Below are 23,346 nucleotides of genomic sequence, written 5' to 3'. Positions count from 1 at the left end.
CTGAAAACCTCCCTCCCTCCCTCCCTCTCTCTCCCTCCCTCCCTCCCTCCCTCCCTCCCTCCTTTCCTCCCTCCCTCTCTCCTTCTCTCTCTCCCTCTCTCTCTCTCTCTTGTCTCCTGCTCTACATTATGTGGTGAAAAATACTTGCTAACCAATGAAGTATCTGGTGAGAAAGCTTTAACAGGAAGTCTGCCAGCAAATGCTTAGAGACTGGAATACAGGTTTGCATTGTGCTTTGAAGAACATGACGACATGGCGTCTTGTTTTCCCTAGGAATCCCGTGTCTCTGTGAACCGCTTCCTAGCGGAGGGCTGCACGTCGCTACCCACATGTGTGGTGCTCAGAGCCAGGTGTGATCTGTATGGCTGTTAGCTATGCAGTCAGCCTCAGGTTGTTCTAGGCTAGTCAATGAGAAGCGTTCATTTATAAAGACAAGCGTCCCTCTGAGAGGCACATCAGCTTCTGTTCTGGGTCAGCTGGGAACATGTCAGCAGCCCACATAGACAAGTTGTGAATGGACATATTTTTAAAAGCTTGCATTTTGGGATCCCTGTACATTTTATTTTATTTTTTAAAATACACAGTGAAATGGATTGAAGGTAAATACATTTACCTCCACTGGCAGTGGTCCACAGGTAGGTAGGCTATGAGACCAAGCGCGTTACCGGAGAGTCTCCCTTGTCTGCAGGTAGAACCGTGGCCAGCACTGCACATTTTCTTCACTCTTACCATTGGGCTTACCTTTCTGAACTGCTTGCATGTTGTACTAGATAATTATTAGCTTTATAAATTAGAGCAAAAGCTGCCTCAGTCATTGTTTAAGAGTACTCACATTTCATAAAGAATTAATGTGACACACACACACACACATATGTATACACACACACACACCTGGGGATGCTTTTTCCTCATTTGTCATATTTAGAATCATTTGAAAAGTGCTTTGAGATAATAAAGTCAAATACCAAATAAAATTTAGTGAAAATTCTGAAGATTTTACTTTGACAATGTCAGTATCTTAACAAGTTTAGAGCAACTTCCATGTTAATTGCTATTAATATTTTATACATTTAGTTTCTCAGGTTTTCTTACAAATTTCATATAACATTTCCATAATACCTATGTGCCTGATTCAAGTATGTGAAAAGTTTGTTGTTTTATACCCTTTACTGTCTCTGGGAAGAATTTATACCTGCCCTTCATTGTTCTCTTCAGAATCTTTCATGCTTCCTATATGATGATCATATTTTTTAAACCACAGCAGTTTTTAACTAATGCTTTTTGATTGTTTTTCCTAACAGCACTGTCTTCTAACGGTACAGCTTTGAATCTCTAACCACTCCATAATATTAACTAACCTCTCATTCCTGCCAACCACCCACACGTTAATTAGAACAAACACAGATTTTAATGATCCCACTTGTCAATGGCAAAGCACACTTTAAAAAAAAAGACAAGGATCATATTTCAGAAATAAAATTATGTTTCTGACTGAAATATAGACTCTCTTCCTGGGACAACTGGCTATTGTCTCCAGCCTATCACCTAGATCTTAACTTTCAGGCATGGCTACTCTTCCTAGACTAAACATATTCCCAAGCTCCATTTGCAGAAACTGCCATCTCCCCCTCCATTTAAAAACCAAATTTTTACATAATGTTAAGACTTTGAAATCTGTCCTTGCTTCCTGTCTTAGCATGTTGACAATTTTTTGTATGTGCTCTGAGTATCTTGAAGTGTTTGTATTTTGTACTTGTCATTTGTAAAGTTACCTATGTGTCCCTTACATTCTTGTTAATTGTGTCACATCACTCATACTGAATTTTTTTTTAACTTGAACTCTTGTTAATGTTCAAAGTTCTGCTATAATGCCCATGTTGTGTGGGTCTATAGTTCTGATGAGTTCCTCGATTTTTTGCCTCGTGAATTGTGAGGTGTTTTTTGTCGGTTGTATCTGACTTACTAAGAATTCTTTTCTCTCTGACCTGAAGTTTTTAGAGGTGTTGCTGAATGGTCACTGTAAAGATTCTACCTCTGCCTTTAAATCCCTTTTGTCTCCTGTGAATACAAAGACGTTGGGCTCCTTCTGTTCGGCACCTCTAGGATTACTGTTTTCCTGGCAGTCTGTTCCTGTCCTTTCCACATTTTGGCCCTAATTATTTAACAGTATGTCTTGAAAATAAAACACATTTGGGTATTCTTATGTGTTCAACTTTTCCACCACTGTCTTGTAGTGTATAGGTTAGGCTTACTTACATTTATTGTAATTAAAAGACTGTGATTTTCTTCACACTTTCCATTAGTGCCATATTTTGTTGCATATTTTACATTTTCCTTTTTTTTTTTTTTTACATATTACCCTTTAGTCTGTTTCAGTCATGGTTCATTTTGATCTGAAGGTGTCTGTACCACACCCTTGGTTCTGGTTCCAGGAGGTTCAGCGGCTGCGGTGTCTTGCTTGTGGCTAGGGTCCTACATCTTTGACTTGCTCTCTGCCAACTGTAGGCATGCCTCCATTTCATGATCTATAAAGCAGGGCTGATGAAAGCGCCTATGTGCATCGAGCTCAGAAACGCAGGAGTGTGGATGTCTTCTGACAAGGCCTGGCTGGGTGGCCAGGATTCCACAGTCAGCTGTGTCCTCCTCTGTTGCAGTAAAAAGGCTATATGGAGAATTGACTGGATTTTGAGGGCTAAAAGGTATTTTTAATCAGGAAAGCTCTCTTCACATTTAGCAAAGTATCCGTCGTATTGTGTAATTCTTCTGTATTTAAATACAGTCACAGAGTTCTATGCTGGAGTCTCTTGTTGCTGTGGCAAAGCTGTGCAGCTAGCCACATTCTGCTTAGGACATGGCAATTGATGTAGAAATCCCTTGGTATTGAATGCGTTTCTGTTATATTTCTTCACAACTAGAAGATGCAAAACTCCTTATTATATAAATGACACTATATTCAGTGGTTTGTCCAATAACAAAAATATTTCACATTTTCAGCTCAGAAAATGTCTTCTGTGGCCTTTCTTGTAATTTCACACATTTTATTTCCAGTGACAAATGTTCTAGTGAGCAGCTCCCAGTCAGAGTGTCCTCCTGACAGCACAGGCAGAAGTGCCTATCCAGACAGGCGCTGTGAGGCAGCCTGCACTCTCTCAGAGAGAAGGCCTCCTCACCCCCTAAGAGATAGGGGGAGGTACTCTTTAATAAGCCCCAGTGAGGCTGCACGCGGGAGAATCCTGTGGAATGTATCGCGTGTTTTGATGGAATGTACCGCGTGTTTAGATCATAAGAACTTGGCTCTCGGGTCCTCTTTCTGCCAATTGAATGTTTCAGACACAGTAAAGTCTTTTCATGCAAAAAAAAAAAAAAAAAAAAAAAAAAGCTTAAACACAGACCATTCCAAGTTCTAACAGAGAACACTTAATATTAGACGTATGAGCGCAGAATTGCAGACTATGTAGTCCCTGGCTTTGCTAGAGTACTTAACCATGTCAAGCTATCTTTAACTTATTTTTTATTTGCATCTTCTGCACAGATGTAAATAGGATCTGCATTTACAATGGAGTGACAGGTCCAGCAGGTGTTAGTCTCACTAAAAGCACCCCAGGCCCTCACTCTCTCCCTGTCGGGAAACATGCAAAACCTTTTAGTACCCTGAGCACCAGTGTGTGCATCTGAAGCAGGTGACAGACGAATGGGGTCGGGGGGGGCAAGGCGGACAACCACAGTAGTTACTCCTGTCTGCTCAAGGCGTTGCTTTAAGGAATCAACAATCCTCTATGAAGAAAAGACTCAGCCCAGTATCTGTCGTGAGCAAAGTGGACCGTGACAAACAGGGAACTGTGGTAAGAAGAAGCACAAACACATAGGAAGGATCCAGGACAGGGAGCTATGCCCTGACCTGGCGGCAGGGTTTCAGCGCAATAGAGAGTTGCAGCACAAGACAGAGGTAGTCTCTCGGCTTAGGTTTGGGGCTCTCCTTCTCCATCTGTGAGAAGACAAGTGAAGAACGACTGTCTCACCGGGAGCCTTCTGGTCTGTGTCGCTGATTCCCCAACAACACCTGCAGCCTTCCCTCTTGCCTATTTTAATGTGTCAGTGCTCGGTGCCATGTGGGAAATCAGTGAGTTAGCAGGCAGAATGCGTTTAGGAGGACAGAGTCCTGTCTTCTTAAAGGTGGTGATACTGAAGCCAAGCTTTGGGGCGGACATGGACAATTGTTCTTTGGGGTGGCATGGATAAACATTCATTTGTTTATCCATTTCACCCACACTTAAAGCACACAGAATGATGCAGTGATGCACACACACCTAAAAAATGTTATAAGCATGTCTCCACTACTTAATGATGCTGCGGTGACCCTTGAGGGGAGAGGAGAGAAAAAGGGAAGGCCTCAAGTCTCTGCAAAGGCGATGGCTTCATTTGGGGATGAGCCCTGAGCCTTGATCATTTCCAGAATCCTCCACCCTGCCACTCTCTGGAGAGACTGTGCCAATTTATGTCTCCACTGAGGACACTTGGGGGCAGCTTGTCCGCTGCCCTGCCTGTATCTGCCATCTCTCCCTGGGTAACAGAAACCGAAGAGACCTGAAGTCCCACCTCCTTGGGTTTTGTCCGTTTCCTTTTCTGGTAATTAGGTATGAATACCTGCTGGCCATTTTTAGTCTTCCTTGGAAGAAACATGCTGATCAGAGACTTTTTCCCCTCAGCTTCTTATCAAGTTGTTTTGATACTTTGTTTTGCAAGAGCAAAACAAAGGGTTGTGGGCCCCATATGTGTTTTGGGTACAGATCCCAGTGTTTTCTCAGTATCCAAATTCTTAACATTTTCTTTGCTCCATAGATGCCTCTTCATCTGCTCCTCTTCCTCTTGACACTTTTACTTTATTTGCCGAAGCATCTATGTGGTATGAAACCGTTGCAGGGTCGATGACAAATTTCTCCTATGTTTGGGTTTATGGTTTGGGATCTTATGTCGGCTGTTTACTCCAGTTTAGATGGATTTTCTATGTTAGGAATCCAATTTCAATTTTTTTTCAAGCCTATATCTAGTCTTCCCAGCCCCATTTATCGAATAAACCATCCCCCCCCCCCGCATTGTGTATACTTGGCTCTTCCACCAAAAATCATCCAACTGTACACACTCGGGTTTGCTTCTTCTCAACTAAGCCAGGCAAAGGAAGCCCTCACCTCCATCACAAATTCTCATGTTTTAAGACAGCAAAGAAAAAAGTCCGCTTGGCTAAGAAATAGAAGCAAGTGTAGTGGGAACTGTAACCAACATAATAAGGGGATAAAAAAGTTAGAAGAATTAATAATTGAACACTCGTGGCATAGAATTTATACTAGTGAAGGAGGAAGGATCCTTAAGAAATAATACGGGACAAAATGACAGGGTGGTTTCAGACCATTTTGAACTAAAGGTTAATAATAGATGCTTTTATTGAAAATTATGAAATTAGAGTGAAATTTTTACATTTTATTTCCAATCATTCTTTAGCTAAATATCAGGGAATTTCTTCCTATTATCTAACAAGGGAGGCAATAATGGCTAATAGTTTAAGAGCTCTGGGGAGGGGCTGCCAAGCATTTAACTCAGGGTGGTAACTTCTGTGTTAAATATCTGGGAAACTCTGCACTAGCTCCATTTTTCTAGTCAATTTTCAGGTAAATTATATATATATATATATATACACATATATACATATACATATATATATGGAAAAGCTAAAAAATATTTTCTGTGGAAAAATTAAAGAAAGATGTAATGCAAAGTCAAAAGTTTAAATCATTCAAAGTATAACCCTTGATGCACACACACACACAAAATTGTAGAACTTTATTTTTTTAAAGATTATTTGAATGTGTTCAAATTTTATAGTGATAAATGGGTGGGAATTAATTTTGTCACAACTACATTTTGCAATATTTAAATTAAGACTTTTATTTCAGAAAAATTTGTGTTTTGGTAATACCATTTGTTAAAAAAAAGAATCAGTGAATGTATAGCCAACTATTTGTTTTCCTTATTAATAAAATAAGAAATGGTGGCAGCTGCCCTACAAATCTCCAGGATGTTGAAAAAAATGTATAAATGGTTCAGCGTATCTGGAAGGTTTTTCTGAAAACATTAAGTGAATCATGTTATGATAGAAAGCATGACTGTTTCAAACAACCATTAAAGCTACCTCAGAAAAGGTTTATATTTTTGTTTTTAAATAAAGCTATATTTTTAAATAAAAATATACTAACTGCTTTAGTTGACACATTCCAGTAATTTTCATTCTTTTTTTCAAGACAGGGTTTCTCTGTGTAGCCTTGGCTGTCCAGGACTCACTTTGTAGACCAGACTGGCCTCAAACTCACAGAGGTCTGCCTGTCTCTGCTTCCCAAATGCTGGGATACAAGCATGCAACACCGCACCAGCTCAATAGTTTTCATTCTGTTTTGGCAGCCACCACTCAAAGGACATCCCATGCTTGTTAACTGACATCTTAATTCAATCTTCTCTTTACAGATAATTTTTAGATATGATTGTCTAAAAGAATTTATGTTCAATTGATGTTACTATCACATAAAATCGTTAATAATCTACTATCTGCCACTGATAAAGCACTGTGACTCAGAATTGAGTACAATTGAATTTTGTAAAAATTTCTAATAGGTAATTGTTTCTCATGTTGACCCTGATATTTTAAGTTTGCGAGTTTGCTTTCACCTTCCTAGCGCTTGGCATAGACAGCGGGATATAGTATAGAAGAACAGCATCAGTGCTGGCCAAGCCAGATTCTGCTCATGTGGACGGTTGTGCCTCGTCTTATGGGATACACTCTTTTGTTTCAAGAACCATGATAATCAACATGGTGGTCACACACATTGGAAGAAACAGAGTTTTATCCGAATGAAAGAATGGGTTTCTTGACTTCTCGACGGGCCTGGTGGCTCTTGCTGTAATCCCAGCATCTGGAGGTCAGAGGAGAAGGGAGTGGTCATGATTTCAGCATTAGCCAGGGACTACGGAATTATTTCCAGGTCATCCTGACCTAACAGTGAGACCCTGTCTCAAAACAACCACAACAACAGAAAACCCAAGCCACAGATATGTTCGGTTTCTGTTGAAGGACCTGTGTGCAAGTTTTTGCATTGAGAAAGAACAAAGATTCTAGGTAAGCGCTGACCTCTAAGCCAGGCAGTGTTTAATCATATTTCATTCCTTATCTTTGGAGGTCCTTTGAAATTTCTCCTGTGTAGCTTTCCACCTTTGCATCATGATTTTTGTTCTCCTTACCTTTCTATGACTATGCTTCTAATAGACTGTTTTTAAAGTCAGCCCTGAGTCAACAACCTGCTTTGCCTTAAAGAGTACTGTGTGTGTGTGGCTCCATCTTGGTTGAAATCTGATGTGAATTTAATGCGTGTTGAAATGTGGACTTACAAGAATGCAATAATTCAGTTTTGAAATAAAGTCTACTGTTAGGTAATAATATTAAAGTCAGACCTATGGTAACCCCAGGAGGAAGTTTCGCCCTGTTAAAGGGTCCAGGGTCTCCCTTTTCCGTCCTCTTGGAGGGGCTGTGTCTTAGTGACAGTGGTGACAGTAAGCATGCCTGTGAAAGTAAGAATGCACTCCTGCCCTGAGCCATTGACAAGACAAGTCAGTGACCATAGAATGTCTCAATTTTGATTAGATCTAGTGGCAATCTGGTTAAAACACAGTGACAGCTGCTCAGAATGACACAGAGTATAGTATTATCATAGCTCCGGTTTGGGAAGAGAATTGCAGCCTTGCCGGGGCTGTTGCTCTATCCTGGTTCACCATCTCCGCCACTTCCTCAGGGCTGCTGCCAGTCAGTCCTCTTCATACGTTTAGTTTGTTAGGGCCCAAGAGGCCTTTTGATGATGGCGATGAGGAAAAGCAGGGGGAATCAGAATTTTTCTTTTCTTTCTTCTTCTTTTTTTGTAAGTGACAGGCAGAGTTGAGAGAGAGAGAGAGAGAGAGCAATTTTCATGATGGGTTACTCTACTTAAACAGGAGTTCAGTGTAATATTTTCTACTTCTGCAGAATAGAGCCAAGGGCATGCTCGCTCATTTCTGGGGCTTGGTATGGACAGGTTTGTTGAGGGCTGGCCACAGGGAGGATGGACTGTGGGTAGGCTCTTACTTTGACTGCTTCAGCCCTGCAGGCAGAGCTAGCACCAGATAACTTTGCAGCCAGCTTCAATAGAATCACTCTTTCTTTCTTTCTCTCTCTCTTTTTTTTTTTTAATATTTTTTTTTTTTTTTGGCAGCCAAGCTCTTAGTAGAACCATCTGTCTTTCTATTAGTATTTTTGAGGCCTGTTTTGAAGCCACTTTGCTTGGCAAAGTCACTTTCATCCTTGGAAACAATTTAAAAAAAAAAAAGTTTGGTGGCTTTTTGCCGAAGAAGAATACTATGAAAAAAAAAAAAAACCCCACATGGCTGTTCATTTTTGTTCTCAAAAAACGTGGCTACTTTGCCTTTGTCTTAATCAGATGGAATTGAAGGTGGTATGACCCATGTGTGTAGCTGGGGTGAGGGAGGCAGGGACAGAAGTTTTAGCCATGTGTTGGTCTCTCTGTCTCTCTGTGAGCTTGCCTTCAGCTCTCCTTGTGGATCCGGTAGAAGATAAACAGCCTTTTGTTTCTGAGTATCTTTTTCTAAAGACCACTGCGTTGAATGGATGAACTGACACACCAGCACGTTTTTCTACAAAATAAAATAAAATAACGAAATAATAAGACCATGACTGTCTTAAGGACCCCAGGCCTCTCCGTGCTGAGGAGGAAAAGCAGCCAAGGCTCCTTGCTCATTCAGTTTGGGTAACGCCACGCTTCCTACCCAAACCCCTCTTGTGATCTCATTTGGATATTACATTCTTCATTTTCTTGGAATCTGCTGGCCGCTATGCGGTGCTGTGGTGATCTGAACAGCCACTGTACTTCCTGCGGAAGGTGATAGTGTGTGGCAGCAGGTGAAGGGATCCCTAAGTGTCTGCTAAGCCCTGTGGACCTCATCCAAACAAACTCCGAAGTGCCTGGAGACCCCGGAGATCTTATACTTTACTTCTCATTTCCTTTCCACTGGGTGAGTGCACTAGAAACTCGTCTGCTCTGGGAACCCTGGCAGTCTTACCTAGATCTTTTTTCTTTTATGAATTCTCCTGTCTCCTCCTCAGTGTGATGACTTAAATTCACATTTTCTAATCCCCAGTCTCAGTGCCTAGCCACTAGGATTTCCATGGTCTCAACTGGGATCTTAGCCTGTTTTTATAATTATCTTTGGCTCAGCCTCCCTTTTATTTCTCACAGTGGCCATCCAGAAACTCCCTTCTCTCTTTCCCCTCAATGGACACAGGCTCACTCATCTTCCACATCTGGCCTTACCTCCATCACTGAGGGGATGGCTTCTGTGAGGCCTGACTGTTCTCACCTTCTATCTATGAACAACGCAAGCCTGTCTTCCCTCATTTTCAGTAGGTAGAATATGCAGTGCCTGTTTGCAATGGAAACCTTGTCTCTTTGCCTTGCCTTCCAGACCACTCAGATTCTGGACCAGCACAATCTTTCTGCCCACATGTTTGAAACTCTTCATTGTCAATTTTTGTTACCTCTTGGAAAGGTAATGTGCTCAGAGCTCTTCTAGGAGCCACTCCTCCTTGACCCAGTCCACAGTAGTTGGCCTGTTTCTACAGAATAGTCTACCATTGTTACCTCCTTTCCCTTGCCTGTCACTCAGGACTCAACATTCTGAGAAGGGCCCCATTCTTTTTCTGTGGGAATTGACAGTATCAATGCACCTTAACAGAACATATCTCAAGATGTATGTTTCTTGTCTCTGACAATGTTCCTTCCCCTGCATTTTCCTCCCCCTGTTCTCTCCCTCCATCTTGGAGTTGCCTCAGCCTCTGTTGCCACACTTTTTATGGTCCTTACTCTGACTGCCAGCCAACTTCCCTGCTCATACACACGGCTTCCTCCTCCTGCCTCTGTTGGGTGGTTGTTACAACTCTGATCACGTGACTTGGTGGTTCTCTCTGTTTCCTGACCCTTTTCTAGATTATCTAGATTTCTCAAACCAGGACCTCTGTGATCGCCTCACTTCCAATGGACTTGCCTGGTCTTCAGGTTCCATCATTTGGAAAGGTTTCTCAAATATACCAGCATGGAGGCAGCTCATCAATGCCTGTTGTGACCTTTCCTCAAACACTTTCAACTCTGCCTTTTCTTTGTTGTTTGCTATTACCTTAAGTAGAGTAAGATGCTCTGCATGCCATCTTTGGCTCTGTGCTTCACCTGGGGACCTTGCTGTGTTTTTTTTTTTCCTTTTCTCCATATCTATTTGGAATCCACACTTCCTTATCTGCTGCCCTGTACCATTGCATCAGCTTTTGTTTTGTTTTGTTTTTTGGAGGGGCAGTGATTTCAGAACTCTTTATATTCCCAGCAGAGTGTTCTGTCTACACCACTGAACCAGTCCCTCATGACCCCCCAGGGCCTGCAGGGGAAGAATATGTACTGCACCCAGATTCCCCATTGGTTCAGGCCAACTCCTCACCTCTAGCCTCCTCTTGCAGGTTCTGGTGCTGTCCCCTCACAGTGAGATATTACCATTGCCCTTTTCCTGCTCATGCTTTCCCTTCTGCCCAGAATGACTTTCACAGATGCCCCTCTGTATACTGGCTCCCCCAAGCTTATCCAGCCAGCACCCTTCTCCCTGCAGCCGTCTCCAGTGGGTATAGAGGTGGAATTTTCCTAGCAGCGTTGGCATTCTCCCTTCTGTTTCTTTCTCCAGTATCTCTCCCCTCAGCTCCCATGGTGCATGGTGCTTTCAGCAGGTCTCTGCTGCTGACTTGAGGGATCTGAGCCGTAATTGTCTGTTTGTCTCACCTGATGCAGAGCAGACACAAGCATGAATTTATTTCCTAATCCCTAGCCACATAAAAGTGAATACTGTGCCTAGCGGATGTTAATTGGATGGAAAAAAAAACTAACAAAACAAATGGGAAGCAGGTTAATAATCATTAACATCTACTTAGGATAAAACCAAAAAGTTGTACAATAGAATGTATGAAATACAAAATATTGAAATGAATAATTGATACTTTCATTTTATAAATGTGTCAGCATAGTTAAGTGGTAAGTCACAAATTTTTAGAGGGCAGGAGTATATGCAGCATCTTCTGGTAGAAGAATACAAGGTGTTAAGACATAAGATACATTTTGAAGCTTTAATATCAGGATGTCGCTGTGTAAATTTGCTGTGACATATTCTAACTTGTGAATAACATGCCCCTATTTAAAAAAAAAAAGACTAACATTTGTGACAAAAGTAGTGTATTGAAATTTAATTAAAAATGTCACACATTTTAAAACTTAATTAAGAGTTTAGAAGGAATTTCATGCATTAAGAAAAATAAAACCCTGAGTTTAATAGTGATTAAACTTTAGAAATATTCAAAAGTAGCAAATATAGAGGATGAATTTCCAGCTGTGTGACTAGTTCATTTTAGAATGTGTCCAGAAAACTTGGAATTTTTTGACTTATTTGCATTCCCCTCTCCAAAGTGGTAGCTAAATTTTAGCAGGAGTGAACTGAATGGTACTACCATACAGAATGAGGGCCACTCTGTGTTTCTACATCCTGAGGCAGCCTGGCCTGTCTCTGGACCCAGCTGTCATTCCGTGTCACCACCATAGAGCCGCCAGGAGGGAGGAACTGAGCGTTTCTCTAGCGGAAAAGGATGAGTCACAAACCCAAGTCAGGCAGCATTGAGGGCCTGACACAGGTGGGTCAGTGGCTGCTTTGTGAGCAGCTGGTATCGGAGGCTTGTTCAAAGCTCCCAGGCCAAGAGGCAGAGGTGGGAATCCCGGTTTTGCCCAGGTGGACAGAAACGGCTGCTTTGGGAACAGCCAGATGGGCATGGTGGTGGGTGGAGCAGTGCAAGAAAGATGGTGGCACCATCCATCCACCCTGAATGGCAGAAGCTCTCAGTGTCCCGTAGCACTTGGCTGGCCGACTCTCTGGCAGCACGGGGAGAAGCAGAGGCCCCTGCTGGCCCGGAGTAAACAATGAGTCTCCTACAGTTGTGGTGAAAGTGAAACAGTGGCTCACAAACCTTTGGGCAGTGGTAGGAGTTTGGGGGCAAATGTGTTCGATCGGCTGTGGTTAGGGGAGCCAGGAACACTTCATTAACAACATAGCCCTGTCACAAGAGAGGGAAGGCAGTACTTAATTTATCCTATGGATGGGGGGGGGGAAGAACGCCAGGTGCGGTTAAAGTCACTGGTTGAAAGACAAGACACCAAGACATCTCATTAGCACAGGGTGGGTCTCTAGGACTCCCCAGTGCTTGATGAAGAGGTTTCTTCTCAGGGAAGGATTGGGCTTGTAATCCCCCTGAAGGCTATGTGATGTGCCGTAGACGATCTGGGGTTCCTCAGATCAGGGAGAGAGGGAACCCCCATGAGAAAGGGTGTCCTCCTTCATCTTAGTGAGCTCAGAGGCTATCTGGAAATGCCAGACTTCAAATTTAATAGCAGAGTACTACACCACTCCTCACTCTTTGCAAGAATTAGATGCACAGAACTCCTTGACTGCCCAATTAGTGAGCATTAAATCATTAGCTGGGGTGAAAGCAAGCTCTTTCCACACTACTCTCCCCACCCATCAGGCACAGGGGCCTCAAGTGCACCTTCGTATGGCCTTTTCCTTCATGTGGTTCTGCTTTAACATTCATTGCTGGTCCATTAATGTTGGGTGTTCTATCTCAAGTCTTCCAAGAGCTTGTCCAATATTCCCTGTCATGGGCTTTTTGCATTTGGGAGCAATCTTTAGCAACTTAGGTGAGTCTTGGAAACATTGCAAACAGCTGAATTACCAGCAAAGCTGTCCTCCACTCCCCACATACTGTGAATGACCACAAAAGTAACCACTGGTGTCGATTTGGGTGTATGAGAAATTTTAACCAGCTAGGCAAGTTTTCATGTGAAGAATCTGTGAGTTGTGAAGATAAAGTGTGTGTGGAAATGTGTTTTAGTCTCATGCACGGACCTACCACACACTGTTTGATTGTGCTTTTGCTGGGAGCCTCATTAGGAATATAAACACCATCAGCTCCTGTCTGCCCTGATGTTCTAAAGAAAACTCACTGTTGAAACCATAAAATTAGGTTGATATTCTTAGTTTAGTCCTTCTTTTTTGTTCTGTTGGCCCTTCCTGCCTTCCCTCATTCCACAGTTCTCATGATGTACCAAACAAAGTAACGGATGGAAATTTTGGCTAGCTTAGCCTTTAAAAAAATACAGTACTGGGAACAATTTCATTGGCCAAGGTAAGTCTGATTTTCTTGTCAGTATGATGACTGTTTCTCAGACAGCCCTTGCTTTTTTCTCTCTTTAAAGTATGCTGTTTCTCATTTGTCATTATTAAAATATTTAAACACTAAAAATTTTTAAATTTATAACAAAATGTACTGAATAATTACCAATAATAAAATAAAGGTTTAAAATACAGAGATTTAATTTAAAACTGAGGAATTTTATTTTATTCTTCATAATATTACAAACTTTACTAGTAAAAATCATTGATTAAGCAATGTCATCAAGAAAAAAAATCCCTATATAAAGACAATGTGATTTGTTTTTAATTTTAGAAAATGTATGCCACTGTTCAATAATATAAATTTATTTAACACTATCAAACTATGCCCTTAAAATGATTAAAGATGTCAGATTTCAGTATCTATATATATTACAAGCTCAGTGATATACACCTGTAATCTAAGCACTTAGGGAGAAGAAGCAAGATGGGCCTGTGTTGTAGACCAACCTGAGATATATCAGGGCCCCATTTCCAGACAGAGAGGGAAAAATGCACTTTGAACCCCATGGGGAAACCACTTGGGTTGGCACTAAGCCTAGAGAACAGGGAAAAGCCTGAATGCCCATCAAGATACTAAGGCAGTTCCCTTATTCATTGTCTATTCTAAAATCCAATGAGAAGACATTGTTAAACATCCAGATAATATTTGCAAAAGGAAATAGTAACACTAGGAAAACCAGCTCTTGTGAATTAATGAAACATTGTGCAAAGATAAAGTAATTAAGACAGCATGGTAGGGTATGATAGGTTTGGGTGCCTGTAGCACAAGTGTCTAACAGGTATCTGACAATTTCTGTTACTTTCTACACCCCTGGAATATTCCTTCCTATAACTTCTCTGATAAATTGTAGTTCTTTTTAGTCAGTCGATAAGCTGGGTCTCCACAGCATTTCTGTTTGTTTTTTTTTGTTGTTGTTGTTTTTGTTTTTTGTTTTTGTTTTTTTGTAGTTGGTACATTACAGATGCTTCAGAAGCCCCCAGGCCATCCAGCCTGTTGGCTTATGAGTTAGTTCTCCATAAAAGAGCCTCAAGCTATTGGGTCCAAACAATACAATGAGAGAGAAGTTGAGATCTTTCTAACCAAACTCATGGTTCACAGGGGAAACTCATTAGCTTGTTAAATTATGAGGCAGTTCTCTCTGCTCCACAGTTGGATGCACTAATGTGCCTGATAAGCAAAGACATTATGAGTCTCAAAATAGTTTGAAGAATGAGTACTACCTTGCCACGAAGAAAGAATAAAAAAGCTTGGTTACTGGGGGCAGGAGGGCATGCTACTGCATGCATTCTGGTATGGACAAGCAAAGAGGAAGCCCGAAAGCGTGTTCTTAGGAACTACTGGGACAGGAGCAAAGGGTGTGTGATGGAGAGTGGCAGAAACATCTGGCAAAGGAGCCAGGAAGAAAGGAAGAGCCACACTGAGAGACTCGGCCATTTGTCACCAGATGAGAGCAAGAAGGACAAATGCAATGCAGATTTGAGCTCTGGAGGCTAAGCATGGCAAGCAAATGGAATTATATCTCTGAGAATCACTTTGAAGGAATTTTATAGGGGCCATAATGCAGTGTCTGTTACTGCCTTGCCACTAGGACCTGTAACAGTCTCCCTTCCCACTGCCGACATGTCTAAAGGTGTTTTGGACATGACCCAAAGGGTTGTTGACAGTGATTAAAGCATTTCTGAAAACAGCTCTTCCTGAGAATATTGCAAGCACCTGAAATCTTGACACCTAGGATGCAGAAGCAGGAGGTCCTCCAGTCTGAGCCTCTCCAGGGCTGGACGGTGAGACCTTGTCTCAAAACAGTTTTCTTTTTATGCTTGGATGTACACTGAGATCATCAAGGGTGCTTTGAGGAAGGCTGTGGGATGATCTTCAGCCCTTGAGACAGGATAGAGCCTCGTGTTGGACTTTCTTGAAGCTTGTCACAGGACTCGGGAACTGAAAAGTTTGATGGTTGCTTCATTAAACCAGACCCAGGGTCACTGCAGTTCTGGTTACCATTTCGCTTCTGTCCTAGCAGTCTGAAATGTGGCTTCTTGCCATAACTTTGATGCATGTTTAATCCAAGATTTTTCTTCCTTCTTCATTTCAAATGTTCTTCTTAAATTTATGATACATGCTCTAACCCATGCTGTCTTCGAAATGAGATGTCTCATGCAAAATGAATGATGCGAGAAATGGAAAGACTGTCTGGTGACTGGCTGGTCATCTCTTTGCCTCTTATTGTAATCTGCCTCCTCATATCATCCTGAACTACCTCATGCTTTTTGCATGGGACATTTGTCTGGTTCATGTACATATCTCTACATTTGTAGTGTGCATCCTCTAGCCTTTGAGTCTTAATTGATGGTATTTCCATAAGCATTTCCCTTATCCCATTGTGTCCTAGAAATAATGGCCACAATCATCCAGACTTTCAGTCTTTGTCTTGACATAATATTTTCCTCATTTCAGTCCTTCTTGGCTCCAGTGTTGTGTGTGGCAAAGAGATTTATGACAATTTGACAAAAGACATAGTTTGCAACTAATAGTCATTGCTCACACAGGACTCCTTTACATTCTGCTGTATTCCCTCCCTCGTGTGGACCCTCTCTGTATACATCCCTCTCCCCCCTTCTTCCCTTGGTTTCTTCGCCCTCATCCAATCCTCCCTTATTCTCCGACCTCTCGTGTGAACCAACCAGTCTTAAAAGCAGCCCCGAGGTGATTGCGGCAGATGAAACAAAGGACAAGTCAAAGGTGAACATTGAAAGGGAGACGCAATGGGAACCTCAAGAATCTTAAGATTCCTAGGAATGGTGGATAGCAGCAGGAAACAGAGATCCTAGGATCTTGAGTTTCTTGATGGCTGTTTTGTGACTGCTAAGCTCAATTTCACATGCATAGGTGGTAGTCACTAGACATTTTCTAAGTTTCTGAATTAGTGTACGGAAGGGTTAATAAAGAACACAGTGTCAAGTATGTGACTTTTAACATGATCCTAAATCAGTAACCATATACCCAGTGACAAGCAGTTCCTTTCTGATCAGCAAGGAAACCTTGCTTAAGTGTTTATTTAGAAAAAGAAAATAGTGCTAGCTATTTTAGTTACTACTTCTTCATTAGACAATACCATGACATATTTGTAGACATGGTTATGCTAGATTACATTTTTCAAAAATAACCTCAATTTATTGTGTGTGTACGCGTGTATGCGTGCACCTGCTTCTGCCTCTCCAGCACGCACTGCGTCAGCTGCCAGTTTCTACATGGGCTCTAGCAGTCAGACTTGGGTCCCTTGATTGTGGGACAAGATACTGAGCAAGCTCTGCTGACTTAGCCATCACCTCACCCAGCAATTCTGTTTTGATAGTTTGTTAACTGGTGTGAATTTCAGATGATGACTGGAACACCTACAGTTCATTTGAGAAGTGACAGCTACAGCAAAGGCTAAGTGGTTAAAGAGTGGTGTCACTCATTTCATTTAAAAGACCTGCCTAAGTCTAGGGGGACTGGGTCCTAGACCCAGTTCCAACAAGTTCTACAGCAGCATGAAGCCCATTGTTTTTCAGTGGTTGTTACATCTCTTATAAAGAAGAAAAAAAATGTATTCCCCTCCCTATGGTTTCTTTAAGGATATTCATAATATTATAAATTTTCAATATTATTTGTAAAAATAAAAATTTATCTCCAAATACTGGCAATTCAGAGATAAGATGATACAGCTTTGGCTTTAGCTTTACAAGGAGGTTGAGGAGATAGCTCCCCATTGGTAAGAGTGTGAGAAGAGCATGCATGAGGACTCAGATTCTGATCCCCAGGTGAATGGGTGTCTGCAATCCCACCACTGGGGCAACAGAGATGAGAGGCTCTCTGCCTCTCACTCAGCAGCCGGGCAAGCCAGTTGGTCTCTCAGGTTCAGTGAGAGAGGCTGCCCCCGAAACTAACATGAAACACAACTGAGCAAGACACCTGACCCTGGCCTCTGGCCTACACATGCATGGACATACAGATACATTCAACAATCACAGGTGTGGTTTATCAGGGCAGTTTTCCTCAGTTCTGTGAGGTGATTGTTCTTTAGCCATTATGCCACTGCTGAAAGACAAGCATGTGGCATTTTCACCAAGGGGTTTCATCCAAAGTTATTCACTGTGTTGGGTGTTGAACTCCGTTGTTCTTTGAAGGTCTCAGGTCTTCAGATGTCCCCTCTGAGGTACTCCCAAGACATGCCCTTAAAACTGCGTATTCTAACAAATTTCTGTGTCAGTGATTGACTTCTACCTTTACTTTTTACCTTTGATTCATTGCACATAGAGATGGTTTTTATAAAGACAGTTTCTTTCATGTGGATTATGTATTTGGATCATAGTCACCCTCATGCTCCCCCTTTTCACTTGCTACCCACCAACAACATCCTTCTTTTTCCCCAAGATCTCTTACTTCTGGTTTCATGTCAATATAGGTGTGTGTGTGTGTGTGTGTGTGTGTGTGTGTGTATGTATGTGTGTGTGAAGAGGGATCAGTGATTTTATATATCTATATAAAATCCAGAATCTACAAGTGGAAAAAAAAAAACATGCAATATTTATCCTTCTGAGTAGGCCTTTTTCACTTAACATGATGCTCTCCAGTTTGTTTCTTTTCCAATGGGCATAACTATCTACTTTATGGTGCCTAAGATACACTGTGGGTATGCCACACTTTTTAATTCATTCACCTGTGAACAGATGCCTAGGCTGATCTCAGGCCTTGGATACTGAGACTGGTGCTTCCACAAGCATGGGTGGCAAGAGTCCTTTTGGTAACTTGCCTGGGCATTTTCTGGGTGCATATTTAGGAGAGGGATTTCTGGGTCACATGGAAGTTCTGTTTTTAGTGCTTTGGGCAATACCATACTGACTGGATGGACCAAATTTCCCTTCAAGCTCACCAATTTGTTGTTTGTTTCCTCAGTGTTGTTTGTTTTCTTAATGATAGTCATTCTGATGAGGGTGAGATGGAATCTAGATGTATGGTTTTCTTTTCTCATGAAGTAAGGGGCTGGTGGTGGTGAAACTAGGGGCACCAAGGCTTCTTCTCTTTGATTCTCTCTCTCACGTTCAGCAGGTTCAAGGTCAGCTGCCGCCATTGATGATTCCCGTGTTCCCTCCTGACCAGCGGACTTTAGCAGCAGCTGCCCAACAAGGATTCCTGCTTCCTCCTGGTTTCAGCTACAAGGCTGGGTGTAGTAAGTACTGCTGAGCTTTTAATGCCACAGTGGGTGGGGGACTGGGCTTTCGGTTGGACCATTTAATGTAGTTGTCACACCAGGAAATGAGTTCACTTGGCAAGTTTACTTTATATATAAAATGCAATGATGATGTAGTAGGGGTTTGAGTTAATACTCATTAGTGGATATCTTATTTTTGTGCCCCCAGAGCCAGTACTTACTATTTACACTTTCACGTCTTCTACTTCTAATGTATTGGTAAAATATGAATATAATATGGGGCTTCAATTTTTTTTTTTAGAAATGCCTTTCTATAGTTTTTCATAATCCAGTAAGTTAACCCTGAATTCCATAGAGAGCATGGGACCTTTGTGTCCTCCATATAATAATCATCTGTTGTGGATGGAATGTGAAATGACCCTAAAAGACTTGTGCTCTTAAACAATGCTTACACCCCTCCCAACACAATTATGATGGTGTTTGAGAAAGCTGTGGAACCTTTAAGACATAGATGTGAATCATTGGGGGTAGGCCTTGCAGGTCTTTGGCCCCACCTATTCCCTTTTTTCTCGTTGACCCCTGACTGTGGGTTTTCCAGAAGCCAGCCTTCCACTCAGGACTTCTGGCCCCTTAGGTTGTGGGCCAGAAGCCTCACTTCCTCTCTTGCTTCTTATTGTGTACTTTGTACAGAGCACAGAGAGTAACTGACACCAAACTCAGTTCCTCCTAGTCTCTGTTAGACCTTAGACTCAGCCTTACTCTTTCTGGGTGTTGGTCTCTCACCCCCATGGTTCACTCTCCTGGGTATCTTGAACCTGCTCCAGTTCATGTCAGGGGTGCTTTTCTGTACCTATGCTGAACTCCTCTCCCCTGACCTTGTGGTGTCATGTATGATTCCCCAGTCTATGTAATATAAAGATAGAAAGACTACCTTTATAGTGTGTGTTAAAATCACAGGTGTAAATAGGCAAAACATTGTTTAAGAAGAAAGTTAGTGTGACAATGGCCACTCTCAGCTGCTTCATCGTAGTATCAAATTCTCCAGTCCAATTACCTAAAATATAGCTCGACAATTGTTTAGACAGATTTGCAGCACAGGAAAAATTCTCATGTTGTATGCTAGTGACACAAAGTCCAGCATACTTTCATTGACAGCCAGGTTGAGCGATTTGCCATAGGGTATCAATTTGCTCCTGCAAGAGGTCAATCCTCTGACTGAACACCATCAAGCTTCCTTTTAGTTGAGTAAATTCTACCAGAGTGGACGCAGGACTAGCCACAGGATTATCAACATGGATTGCTGCAGCCATGAATCATCTGAAGGAATGGGCGGGCATGGGAGTGTTAGCAGGCCTTCTGGTGTTGGTCTCCTTGGTTTGCCTGTGGTATATATGCAAGATTAGAGTCTCACAACAGTGTGATGCAGCCATGATCATTCAGGCCTTTACAGCCATTGAAGCAGGACATTCTCCCCAAGCATGGTTGGATACCATAAAAAGCTAAAATGATACGCTCAGGATGAGAGGCTAAGCATTGCACTCAGGGTCAGCCGCTTTGGACCCAGAGAAGAGCATGTCTGATTGCATGTGGGTTGATGCCCCAGGTCCCGCCTCTGAGAAAAAGGTATCGGATGGGTCTGATGCTCTTTGGGTGGATGACACCTAAATGAACATCTGTATAAAGTCCCAATTTATTTCTAATATCAGAGATCAGACCTCTACTCTTGCCTGATGCGTCTAAAACAAAAAGGGGGAACTGTAGAGAGCTGCGGAATGCTATGCCTTAAAGATGGAGCTGGTTTCCGCCTTCCACCTTCCCAATGGTGAGTGCTCTCTGTCACGAACAACTCCACATTTGGCTAAGGCCGAGGATCTGGCTTGCTTCCATGTATGTGGACCTATCTGCATTGCCACCGTGGCACGCCTGGGTTGGCTACCCAGAGGCTATTTAAGCTGTGGGCTGGCTTTCCCCGGGGTCCGAGGATTGTTCAAGGTTCCTGAATAAACTGCATTGAAAAAAAAAAAAAAAAAGAAGAAAGTTAGAATTCATTTCTAGTCAAAGTGTGTAGAGATTCTTTAAAAATCCATCACAGCTCAAAACTCAGGACTAACAATACATAGCTCCAGATGCCCGTCTTTATAGTTTTTTATTCATTTAGCAATATCCCTCCTGACTTGGTTTTCAAAGGAGTCGACATGTTGTGTTCTCATCCTGGATCCTTGGCTTATCCATTTCATAATACAATTACGCAGTTTTAATTCTGTAGATCACCACTTAGTCCAGACACACAGAATTCTTCTTTAAAAAGAACTATTAAGGGTACACTCTCAAAGTTTAAAATTCTCAGAATAATTTTATATCCTGTTACTCTAAGCCCTGTGTTTTTAAGCCTAAAGAGTCTTTGGCTTTATTCAAAGAACTGTTCCTCACTTGAAACACGTGTAGCCAATGTGGTTTTAGTATTTTGTTTGGTTTGTTTTTGTTTATTTGTTTTTTTGTATTCTCTCACTAAAAAAGCAAAAAAAAAAAAAAAAAAAACCCTGTTTAAAAAAAATCATCCGTTGCCTCAGACTTCATTGCAAAATATGCATATAACATCGTTTTCTTTTCCAAAAGAAAAGTAAGTGTATTTTTAAGCAAACATAGAAGTTCCATTAACAAATACTGTGCAGAGAAGGAAAACATCCTGAGAGTAGACAGTAGCGCAGCTCTAGCACCGGGCACAGTCAGGAGCACAGCACCCCTGGCTATCCTTTGACAGTTAGCATGTAAATTTGTCTAGTCTCAATGGGTTACACATTGAATCTTGTTTTCCCTTGTGGGAACAGTTGGAATTTTAACTGTTTGATATTCATGTCTTTAAGTGCTTAAAGTTATAAACAATGACACTTCTGCAGTTACCTTGGAAATAAAACAGAATAAAGCTTTTACTGCTGCTGGCCAACTCCAGCCTGGCACCTTGCCAGACTCCGGAACGTAGCTGAGGTGGGCTGTGAGGAAAAGTGGGTGCCTGTGTTAACATGGGGCTTTGGGGTGAGCCTCCAGGAGGAGCTGGGTGTGACAAACAATAGTCCAGACTGTCTCCACCAATCACAGTGAAAGGAAAGACAGTGGGGGCTAAATAAAGCCTTCCAGCCTGTCTTCAGCGTGACTCCTCACCCCTTTGCCTCTGCTTGTCAACCTGATTTTTCTATATGGCCGTTGTTTTGAGTGTTAATGACGCAGTTCTCGGTGACAGACACTGACCAGTCCTCCTACTGTGTGCATCCAAAACCAGAGGCTTTCCCTTGGCTTGTGGAACACTGGACGAAGGTTTGTTCAGGAGCTAAATTGTACAACTCTAAGTGTTCCCTGCTATCATGGGCTGAGGAACCTGGCCACTGAAGCCCGAGTCAACAAATCTTATTCACAGAAAAAGAGGCTCCTGGGAGCGTAGAGGTATTGTATTGTTCCTGTTTTGGAAATAATGATAAAAACATTTCCTGCCATGGAGTAAACAAAAAAAAAAAATTTGTCACATAGCTCTCCCTACCAGAACACATACACAGGCTGACAGCAGCAGAGGAGAGTAGCCAGAGACATCAGGACTGGTCAAGTGCACAGACAGGAGCACAGGATGGTCTCTTCCAGTCTCTCCTGCCAGGCTTTGCGTCAGTCCACAACCATGAGTACTGATAACATACTCTAATGTTCCGTTTGGGCACTTAATAAAGTCATGCACAAAAATGCACAAAGCCATACCTAGTTATTCATTTTCTTACTTTTTTTTTTAAGACAGGGTAGCCTGAACTCACTTTCTAGACCAGGCTGGCCTCGAACTCATGGAGATCTTCCTGGCTGTCTACCTGAGTGCTGAGATTACAGGCGTGTGCCACCACGCCCTGCCCTACTTATTTCTTAAGACCTAAAATGTACTTCTAAAGTTCTGTGGAGTTAAAAATAATGGCATTTTGTTTATTATTGTCATCATTGCTGTTGGTCCTAGACACAAGCTCACTCTGTAGTCTAGTCCTCCTACCTCAGGCTACAGCATCTTGGGATTAGGGGTGTCAGTCTCCATATTCAGTTCATCATAAAGATGAATTAGTAAGCCGAATGTCATCTTAGGAGAGATAGGAGGCCTGGATTTGAAAGAGTCGTATGTAAACAATTTGGGTAGGTTAACTATATTGCCCAACTCACTTAAAAAAGTTAAACAATAGTTCTTTTAAAACTTGGTAGTTCTTTCTGAACTCTTAAATGGGCTGCAGTACGAAGAATAACTTTATAATGTATAACTTAAAATTCCAAGTCTAATGCAGACCTGACAGTACTAGCTCACTGGAAGCAGATAGCCTATTAAATAAGTTTGGAATGCAAAGTACCCAAGATGTTGGCCCTGAATTACAAGTCAAGTGGGTACACAGCCAATTCAGTCCAATCGCTCCAAGTGTCTCAGCAGAGTATTTACACAGGCCTCTGAGGAGAGCCCTAACTTGTGAGAGAAAACCGTCAACCCATGAGCTTTGGGGCTTCTGCCAATAGCTATCTTCAAATGAAGGTTTGAGCACCTTTGCCACCTGCAGAAGTACTTTGTGTTGAGCGGAAGACACATTCCCTGTGGTTGTTCATCTGGGAAAAATCAATCCTACCTCAGACTGAGGAGATAAATTTGTCATGTGTGCGTGTTGGTGTACACCCAATACTTTCAGCTTGGGGCAGGCTTTACAGACCTCGGCTGGTGGAAGGGCTGAAGCTTGCTCTGCTGCTTCCTCTG

At 42.1% G+C, this 23,346-nt stretch overlaps 1 protein-coding gene across 11 annotated transcripts in view; it reads left to right on the top strand.

Moving 5' to 3' along the window:
• The window catches only part of Sox5 (SRY-box transcription factor 5), a 915,630-nt gene that overhangs the window by 774,005 nt on the left and 118,279 nt on the right, over positions 1–23,346 (top strand). For 8 of the 11 annotated variants that reach the window (XM_060384462.1, XM_060384461.1, XM_060384460.1 and 5 more), the window contains one exon: positions 18,485–18,608. In XM_060384462.1, coding sequence (XP_060240445.1) covers positions 18,485–18,608 — 124 coding nt within the window. The remainder of the gene's footprint in view (positions 1–18,484; positions 18,609–23,346) is intronic. The other 3 variants (XM_021654231.2, XM_060384468.1, XM_060384466.1) reach the window with 1 other exon arrangement.

The sequence above is a fragment of the Meriones unguiculatus genome, chromosome 5 (genome assembly GCF_030254825.1).
Source record: "Meriones unguiculatus strain TT.TT164.6M chromosome 5, Bangor_MerUng_6.1, whole genome shotgun sequence".
In the NCBI taxonomy this organism is placed as follows: Eukaryota; Metazoa; Chordata; class Mammalia; order Rodentia; family Muridae; genus Meriones; species Meriones unguiculatus.
The sequence above is the reverse complement of the archived record's forward strand: the minus strand, read 5'-3'. Positions and strand labels throughout refer to the sequence as shown.